This window comes from Microplitis mediator, chromosome 3 (genome assembly GCF_029852145.1).
Source record: "Microplitis mediator isolate UGA2020A chromosome 3, iyMicMedi2.1, whole genome shotgun sequence".
NCBI classification, from domain to species: domain Eukaryota; kingdom Metazoa; phylum Arthropoda; class Insecta; order Hymenoptera; family Braconidae; genus Microplitis; species Microplitis mediator.
In genome coordinates, this window is record NC_079971.1 from 20,168,964 (window position 1) to 20,179,339 (window position 10,376).

Here is a 10,376-nt window from a genome sequence, read left to right on the forward strand (position 1 = left end):
AAAAGGGGGTAGGGTGGGCAAAACGGGGTACCCCCAAAATTTCAGTAAACAAAAAATTTTTTTTTTTTGTCTAATTACTATAAATCCGATATATTTGCGCATTTTTAGCCCTACGCATGATACCTGGGGCAAAATGAACCAGCCGAAAATTATGAAAAATTGATTTTTTCAAATTTTTATCGTCAAATTAAAAAAAATTTAATATATTAATCCATTTTTCGGCTAATTTTCTACAGCTGGGGCAAATTTAGCCACTAAAAATATTCGAAAATAATATTTTATTTTTTTAATCGTAGAATTTTTTAAATAATGCAAAATAATCTGTAATCTAAAAAATCAAAAAACACGTATTTTGGGTTCAAAATAATGAAAAATAAGAAATATAAAATTATTATTTTTAATAAATAACAATTACACTGTAAAAAATCACCGGGGTAAGTCCAAACGGTGTAGATGTTAAAATTATCGGTGTTAAATTTACCCCCGAAAGCGGTGTGAAAATAACGCTGCCACCGGTGTAAATATTCTGTGCCGGTGTTAAAATATTTTATTTTGTGAATATTTTTACTTAATCGATCACTATACTTGTTAATAAATGATATTCTTTATTAATTTTCATAAAGTACTGACATTTTTTGTGTTTTATAATCTTTAAAGTTAATAATCCAAGCGGACGCAGTTTACCCTGCTTTTACACCGGTATTACTCCGCTTTTACACCGGTTACCCCGCTTTTACACCGATATTATTCCGATTTTACACCGGTTACCCCGCTTTTACACCGATTTTACTCCGCTTTTATACCGGTTACCCTGATTTAACACCGGTATTTTTAACACCGGTGAATTACTCCTCCTACACCGGTGTAATTTTATTTTAACACCGGGCGGAGTTAAAACGAGTCCATTTTTAACACCGCTCTTTTTACAGTGTACACTGTAAAAAAATTTGTTGAGTGAACGCAGATTAAACCCGGGGTGAATGCAGAGTGGATGAATTTTTATTTATTTAATCCTCTCGGAGTTAAATTCACTTCCGAGGAGTTTTTTTGAATATTAAAACTCTGGTTCTGAGTCGAAACGGATTGAAATAAAATCCACGTACTCCGAAATCAATCCGCTGAAAAGAAACTCTCTACTTACATAAAAAGAAATGAAATGAAATAAATAAAATTCATGATTATATAAAAATTGGTCATATATATATGAATCATAGATAATCCATGCATGCTCTACATAGGATAGTTATCATATAAGGCTATGTGTAATTTTTTTTTACGGGGCTTGAAAATAATATATGAGTCAAAAATGGTTTAATACTTACTTTTCGATTTTTAAATCTGCTTATATTTTTTATGACTGAATAATTGACAATTATAAAAACCAAAATACTTGATGATCAAGAATTTAAATACTAGTTATTTCTAAATTTGTAATTATTGAAAAATCAATGTATAAATGATTTCTTATGAAAGTTATTTAAACTCTAGTAGATGAGTATAATAACTTATCATTAAAAATTATATTTATCAATAGTTTTAAACTGTTTGATTTAGTAAGAGAAACTGCAATGGCGTTAGTAATTACATTTCAACGACTTTTATTACTGATTGTGGACTACACATATATAAAAAAAAAGTATAAAGTATAACTTTGACAAAAATACTCTAGAGCTAAATGATAAATTATTAATTACAGAAGAAAAATACTGTAAGATAATAATGTATGTAACTGAAATAACTTCATATAAAATTTTTATCAGACGATAGACCACATATAATAAAAAAAAAATAAAAAATGGTTGTCAAACGCTTGTTTTATCTACAACAGAGTTATACAATTGAATTCAAAATTAATAATTTACCCGCAGTCAGATTCAGTGATGACATCATAATATGAATACATTTTTGATCTATTTCAACATATTTAATTCCTTGCTTATTGCACGACTCATGATGCGAAGCATCAGAGTGTACTTATCGAAAAATTTTTTTCGCCTCACTTCGGCTACTATTTAAAGTCTTCATTGTGTTCCAGTAAAATTATTATCAATTACATAAGATATCAAAGATGTCGCGCGCTTAAGCAATAAGAAATTTCAGACTTATTTTCATAAGATCGACATCCTATCAAACAAATCCATGTGGGATTGCATAGGAACCCATAGGAATCTATAAAGGGGAGTATGGAATAATGTTACAATTTATAGGAATTAATATCGTAGTTTGGGGATTCATATGAGTCCATGTAGGGAACCATGGATATCTGAATTCTCATATAGAAACTTGGATACTTGGATTTCTTTGCGGGAAATTTATATTGAAATCTGAGTTTCTATATAAGTAATTTCTATAGAATCCAGGGTATCTGGATTTCTATGCCTATCGTCTATTGATACGCTTATACACAGAAAAAATTAACTAGGTGGTGCAATATGAACTAGTCTAGGTGGGTCACCATGAAAAAATCGTGCTTGGGCAATATGATTTCCCGTGTTGTAGTAACATTACATTCATGTTGTGGTAACATTACATTCATGTTACTGCAACATAAAAAATCATGTTACCGTAACATGATTTTTCATGTTGTACCAGCATGATTTTTCATGGTGACCCGCCGAGACTGGTTCATATTGCACCACCTAGTTAATTTTTTCCGTGTGATGTGAATAAAAGAACGGATTAATTGTCTATTGGCAGGAAACTTTTTAACAAAAATTTGATTAATTGATGTATGAGTGTATGGACATTAGATAATAGGACTACTTAAATGATAAAAATTTTTTTCAGTGATTACAACTTTTTTATTTTGAAATTTTATAATGCAACTTTAAGAATGATTAATGACAAGATTAATGGTAGTAAGCAAGGGGTACATAAATATTATAAAAACATATTAAGAGAACAAAATTTCATGTCCCGTCGCTGTGAATATAACTGGAATTATCAATCGAAATCAATAAATTATTATGATAGCATCAAAGTGGTCATTTTGTCTACTTAGTCTCATGAATATAATTCAATAAATTAACTATTCACAGGCAGTGCTAATAACGTGGCTGAAAATCCGTAATCCTCATCGATTTCATTACTCACAAATACAACCGACAATTTATTATCCGTTGAATTAACGTGCCAAGAGTTTTTGATACCGCAGTAGAGTCCAATCAGATCTGCATGGTTATCATTGCCATCTCTAATTTCGAGAAAATCATTTATACAACCGTCACTCGTTTCAAGAGCAAAGTAATTGATCTTCATTACTATACGATGTTTGTCTGGTGCTGTAAAGTACCAAATGCACCGTCTATTTGGCGGATACGCATCAGGAAAGTTTGTTGATTCTAAATTGAAAGGTGCATCTTTCTCAATCTTAATGTTACCTCCGCAAATAGTCTTGTAGTCAGCGTGGAACCCACTGTAAATACTTTCCTCACTTGTTTTTACAAATGTCACTAGCAAATAATTACTAGCAATTAAATTAATTGGATAAGTATCTCCACAATAACGAGCTAAAAAAAAAAATAATTTTATATATTAAATTTTGATCATTAAAATAATGATACGAAATTGTGAGACAGCATAATTTGTTTGTACGGAAAAACGAACCTAACACTGTACTATTAGCGTAGTAGCCATTTCTGATTTCCAAATAATCAACTGCACAATCAGGACTCTCGTAAGTACTCAGTGACATAATATAAAGCTCGATTCTTTCACCTTCGGTAGCTCTTATTCTCCATTCACAACGTTCGATACCAACCAACGATCCATCTAGGTTTATTGGCGACCTAAAAGAACCACTAGGCTCCAATAATGTTCTTCCACATTCTGAAAAATATCATTTTAAATTATCCCTTTTTCTCGAAAAATAGTTATTGAGTGGCACATTAATATTAAGAGACTTTTAGAATTATTAAAAAATGTTATTAACAAGATTAAAACTAATAATTACTGGAACATCGGTACAGAAGATTCGTAGTTATGATATCGCCGGAGCTTAGTTTAATACCCCCTCCAATTGGTACATCATCGTTTTTAATTCTATGTCTGGGGATTATAGTATCAAGTTTTTCATCCAATGAATACGAATTTCCAGGAAAGTGCATAACGGAATGAAAATCATAAGTTTGATTGAAGGTGTCAACGGAATCGGGTGATAATTTATCAAACTCCGCAAGTTTATCTAAATCCGTAATATAAATATATACCCTGATCAAAAACTCCGATTAAATACGATTGGACAATTTTAACCGGATTTGATCGGATATTTCCAATTGACATTCAATCGGGTTTAATCGGGATTTTTAATCGAGGTCGACATTAATTATGTCGAGCTTAAATAAAAGAGTTTAGAACAAAGTGGATTATCAATTTCTTAAAAATAAAACATTCTTTTCTTAACGTTTCTATGATTTCAACTTTTCGCTATAATAATTTTCGAACATCCAGAAAAATTTAAGTCGCTGTAACTAAAATGCGTCTCAGCTTAAACGTCTAGTTGAGGTGTTTAGATAAGCATTCAAAATTGCATATCATTTGTTTAGCTTTCGTTACTATTTATGTCAGATTAAAGTCTGTTGACCCTGATTAAAAAAAAATGATTTCACACGTTAAATGTCCATAAGAGACAGGATTAGAAATGATTTGAAGGATTAAAAAGTATTTAAAATGATTAAAAAACAAATCATTTTAAATACTTTTTAATCATTTTTTTTAATATTCTAAGATTAAAAAAAAAATTAAACATTGGATTGATTTAAATAATTTAACTATGAAAATATTTCTCATTGTCATTACTGCACTGAAAAAAAGATTTATTTGAGCCAAAGATATCGTATATTTGGATATGGCCAAATAAATATTTAATTGTGAGAAAGATATAATATATTTCAGTAGTTTAATTGCGTGAAATAAGTGATTTATTTGTGGTAAAGAAATGATCCAATTGCTACAAATAAATAAGGGCTTCAAATATATGTATACCCTGGTGGAAATTTTTCGGACTTTTCTCTGAATAACTCTAAAAAAGTCTTTAGAACTTTGAAAAAGTCTTTTGAACTTTGGAACTGAGTTTTTTAGAGAAAATTCCGAAAATTTTCTACCAGGGTAGTATCGCGAAATTTTAGGTTATTTGTCACAAATTTAATATCTTTACCATAAATATATCAATTACTTACCACAAATAAATTATATATTTCCGTCAAATTATAAAATTATTCGAATCAACTGTCATGTTTTGTTGTACCAAATATATTTATTTGTCATTAAAAAATATTAAAAAAAAAGCCACAAATAAATTGATTTATTTGGGACAAATATTTCTTTTTTTCAGTGTGTGAAGTCGGAATCATAGAAATTCAGTAAACAGAACTGTCCTGATATAAAAGAAAAACTATTTTATTTGTATAGAATGACTTTTCCACTTCAAATAGTTTCATCCTTCATATATTATTTTTTACCTGGATGAATATTTTCATAAGCAATTTTAACATATTCGTCACGATCTGGACGCTTATGTTCATGGTCAAAACCAATAGCGTGACCCAATTCGTGGAGGAGAATCACTAAAATATCACAACCATTTACTAAACTTATAAATTTTAGATTTTTCGATCGGGTTGACTCGGCAAAACAACATCTGTAATTATTAATTCATTGTTGTCGATATACAGTAAAAAATATTGTGTTGAAATCAATATAGTCTGTGTGTTTGAAACAGTCCACATGAAATTGGTGTTATTTTTAAACACATACTATTGGTATTTAATTTTAACACAAAATTTGTATTAAAATTTTAACATAAAATTTGGGTAATAAGAGAAAATTTAATAATTTTTAAATGTCAGTGGTGAAGAAAAAAAAATTTTAACCTTTACATTTTATTTTTGTACCATAAATATTAGGGTGATTGATTTCCGCAAAAGTTTTTTTTTTCAAGTGCTCAAGCAAAATCTCAATCTACATTGAAAAAAAAAAATTCTCACCAAATATGAGCTCTTAATTCCAATGCTAAGTACTTACTATTTCAATTTGAGTTTTTCCCATTTAAAATGCATATAAAAAAATTTTTTTTTTTTAATTTCTAATTCTGAGCTGCTTTTCATGATATTGAAAAACTAATTGTTGAATCTTGTAAGGGATTCCATACTCTTTAAAATTTCTCTTGGTCTTTTTAATGTAGCTCACGCTGGTTCACCAGTAAGAGCTATCGAACCAAATTTTTTGACGAAAATCGTGATTTTTTAGGACGAACCGCTAAGTATTGCGAAACAAAGGAAACATATATTTGAAGGAAATTTCATCCTCTTTAAAAAAGGTCATTAGACCTAAGTTGCTCCGACCGATAGTTTATGAGTTACAGCAATTTTTATAATTGAAAATGTAAAAAATGGATAAAAAATGGATTTTACTTTCATTTTTTTGGAAATTTTTCTCTTACTATTGATTGAGTTTTCAACATAAATATTGTGTTAATTTTAAAGTAACTCTTAATGAATGTTAATAGTTTCGATTTTTGTATTAGGTAACACTTTCAAAATATGTTAAACAATAGATCGATTTATAATCTTCAAGTAACACAGTAAAATGTGTTGATTCAACACACAAAATTTAATACGGACCGTTTTTCAACACAGATACACATTATTTTTTACTGTGTAAAAACTGTCTTATATAAAGTAGTAAAGATGTATTATAATTACCCGCAAGGTAGCTTAGTGAATTTTAAATATTTTGAATTCATTTCTGGAGTCCTTTTCACAAATTTAATGCAAGTTGATTTCTCCCATTCACGCATGGCTTGTTTTATTAATTTATACTGTAATCCAGTAAAAACTCTATCGAATTCGAACGGAATAATACCTTCATTCCAAAGTTTTTCTTTGTCGGTTGTCGCAACAGTTCTTCGTGTTCTATCGAATAACTCTTGATATTCAGAATAATTTGTGAGATTATCCCCATCTTGCCTTAGGGTTTCATCAGTTAATATATATGAATTTATTACAGATATTATTGTAATAAGCAATTGAAGTACAAAAAGTTGTGAAATTAATGCCATCTCTTAGTCTCTTATTATTGGAAAAATATCTATTCAGTTTTATTTTTTAACATTAAGCATGAAGTGACAATAGTATAATATGTGACAAGGAACAAAACAAAACGATTTCAGACCACAGTGAAGTTGGCTGACATCACCCGGAGTCTGAAATCGTACTCCATTCTGTGTCACACATTAAATTTTTCATTATTACCTGCGTTGAAACTTAAAGTTTTAATGTCAGCAGTCAGTCAGAAACAAATTTATTTAAGACCAATGGTGTTATCAACTATTAGTGTCAGCGTTAATTGTAATTCGCAGCTTATAATAAAGCAGAATCAATAAATACTATTTATTATTCACACTAATTTTTATAATACTTAATCACAACGAATTAACACTTACGTAATTAAAACTAATGGCCTGAAATTTTTATTAAATAAATGACAAGTATCAAAGCTGAAGTCACGACTAAAACTTGATTTAGAAGGTAGAAATATTATTTTCTTCCCGGGTCGAAAAATGTGATCTGTTTTAAAGAAAATAAAAATTTTAAGTTATTTCTATTCAATTTTACTTTTTATTTGAATTTAATTAACATGTGAAATTCAAACGAGATTTGCCTGTAATATTCTTATTTAGACTAAATTCAGACTTGTTTTCAATCATTTTTAACCTTCCTGCCCACGCAAAAAAATTGTTTAAAAAAGGTTGAAAAAGTGTTGACTATTCTAAACTTCAAAATGTGACCCAACGATTAACTTTTTTTGAACGTTTTTTAAACTTTTGAAGCTATTACACTGTAAAAAATCCGGAGTGAATTCGGAGTGAAATTAGATCCGAATTCACTCCGCCACTCGGAGTTCCGGAGTTTTAAAAAAAATCACTTCGCATGCGGAGTGAATTGGGAGTTTTTTTTTAGCGGAGTGATTGCGGAGTGATGCGGATTTTATTTTACTTCCAATTCACTCCGGTCCGGAGTTTTAATACTTAAATAAATTTATATTAATTTATATTAAACTGCTAAACAATGTGTGTGTGTGTGTTTGAGTGTGTGCAAGTGTTTGTGTGCGTGTGTGCGAATGTGTGCTTGTGTGTGTTTGGATGTGTGCAAATATCTGCGTGTGTGTCCGCGTGTATGCAAATGTGAGCATGTGTGCAAATGTGTGTGTGTGCGAATGTCTGCGTCTGTGTCCACGTGTGTGCAAATGTGTGCATGTGTGCAAGTGTGTACATGTGTGCAAATGTGTGTGTGTGTGTGCATGTGTGCAAATGTGTGCATGTGTGCGTGTATGCAAATGTGTGTGTGTGTGTGTGTGCAAATGTGGGAGTGTGTGTGCAAATGTGTGCATGTGTACGAACGTGTGTGTGTGCAAATGTGTGCGTGCGTGTGTGTGCGAGTGCGCGTGTGTGTCTAAATATGTGTATGCGTATCAGCTGATCAATTATGTAATAGGCGAGTTTTTACTTCGATTTTATTGAGTGGAGTTATTTTTTATTAGTAATATTTACAAAACTCTGTTCCGGAGTGAATTTCACTCCGGAGGGATTAAATTAATAAAAAATTATCTACTCTGCGAAAACTCCCCTGCGGAGTGAATTTCACTCCGAGGGGAGTGAATAATTAAAAATTCATTCACTCCGCATTTACTTCGGATTTAATCCGCATCCACTTCGCGAAATTTTTACAGTGTAAGATATGCTAAAACGAAAAAAGTTCAGAAATAGTTGAAAATCAGTGTTTTCTGAACGTATTTTGCACTGAAAAAAGTTAATATGTAGTATCAAGTCAATTGTTTTTTTCTGAGTCATTTCAAAAGTTTTAAAAATTGTTTAAAAAAAGTTCGTCATTGTGTCACGTTTTGAAGTTTAGAATAGTCAACACTTTTTTAACCTTTTTTCAACAACTTTTTTTTTTACACGGATGATTAAGAAAAATTATTTGAAACGATTCAAAACAATTTGAAATGATTTAAAACAATTGGAATTGACTAATATATAGGTGTAGATTAATTAGCATTGATTAAATCATTTTTCTTAATCAGGGTTATTATTAGTCGCCTATAAATCAAATTCAGACCTTTTTCTCATAGTATATTATCTTTTTTTTTTTTGATCCAGACCAAAATCAGATTTTTATTGCCTATTGTTTTCATTTGTCTGTTTTTGGCCGTCTTCAGATCAAAAACAGCTTAAAATTTTTATAAAACTTTAAAGACAGACCAATTAGTTCAAATACAATCTAGTTTGACTAAAACCGGATCAAATTTTTCGACCCGGGTTCTTTCTAATAGACGGAACCAATTTTTTACTGCCCGCTGCCTGAATGCATTCGCACTTTACGCATTCGCAAATATTTTTTCGCGGCATTGGGCTAAAATTAGCGTGTTTCGACAGGCTGTCCAGACATTAAAACTTAAAGTTTCGATGCCGGTATCATGAAAATAAAACGCAGTTATGAGTAGTTCTATACTCACTTTTTATTTTTTTGATACTTACACACACTGTTTAGTATCAATAAATTCTTATTAGACTCATAAATGTTGACAGAGAACAAAAAAACACTAATAAAAATTCAGATATGAGCTCATCCTTTATAGTTAGAAAAAGTCTTAGTTTATAAATTTTGATTTCAAAACCGTAGAAATATTCCACAAAAAATGATTGTAAAAATAACTTGTAGAAGTGATGCGAGCTATAATTTTACTGTTGTAATTATTGATAAAAGTAAAAAAACAAAACTATTAAATGTAATTAAAAAAAAAAGTCATTAATTACAAAGTGATAAATTTAAAAATAAGAAGGCTACTCTAGGTCACAGCAGATAGGGGAAAGGGAGGCAAAATGGTCCCCCCAAAATTTTCAACATGAAAAGTTTGGGGGGGGGGGTATGGGATGCGTAGACTTTGAAAACCTACGAATATTTTTTAGCCAAACGGGTTTCTCAAATTTTTTTAACAGAAATGATTAAAGAATCATGATAAGGGGCAAACTAGGTCCCGAGTTCAACAGCATTACTAACTATAATTTTTTTCAAAAACAATGAGCATGCGCAGTTTATTTGAAACATTATGTGTTTTGGCTCGAAAATTCAATTTTCCTGACCTCGTCAGGATATCCTTATTCAAAAAAAATTTATTTGCCATCTGGTTGACCTGACCAGTTCCTTGTCAGGACCTCATCAGGACTTTCTTATTCAAACAAAAGTTATCCAATCCCTTTAAATATTTTATTTACAGGCTAAAAATTAAACAAAGTACAATAGAATATTATATAAAAAATACGTCAATCATTGCAGCATGGATTTTTTACTTCTTCATCAGTTATTCTTTGACATCAT

General features: G+C 30.2%; 1 protein-coding gene across 1 annotated transcript; it reads right to left on the reverse strand.

Moving 5' to 3' along the window:
- Window positions 1-2,873: 2,873 nt before the first annotated feature.
- Window positions 2,874-4,106, reverse strand: LOC130665971 (dorsal-ventral patterning protein tolloid-like). Its single transcript, XM_057466605.1, has 3 exons — window positions 4,010-4,106; window positions 3,607-3,828; window positions 2,874-3,509 (listed from the first exon to the last, which is right to left on the reverse strand). The coding sequence occupies exons 1-3, from the start codon at window positions 4,104-4,106 to the stop codon at window positions 3,025-3,027; spliced, it is 804 nt and encodes a 267-aa protein (XP_057322588.1). The 3' UTR covers window positions 2,874-3,024.
- Window positions 4,107-10,376: the final 6,270 nt, after the last annotated feature.

Coding starts and splice junctions, on each gene's coding strand:
- LOC130665971 (XM_057466605.1), bottom strand. CDS start 4,106: ATGCACTTTCCTGGAAATTCGTATTCATTGGATGAAAAACTTGATACT. Junction 3,829..4,009: donor TGATGTACCAATTGGAGGGG/GTATTAAACTAA, acceptor GATATTTTTCAG/AATGTGGAAGAACATTATTG. Junction 3,510..3,606: donor CGCTAATAGTACAGTGTTAG/GTTCGTTTTTCC, acceptor TTTTTTTTTTAG/CTCGTTATTGTGGAGATACT.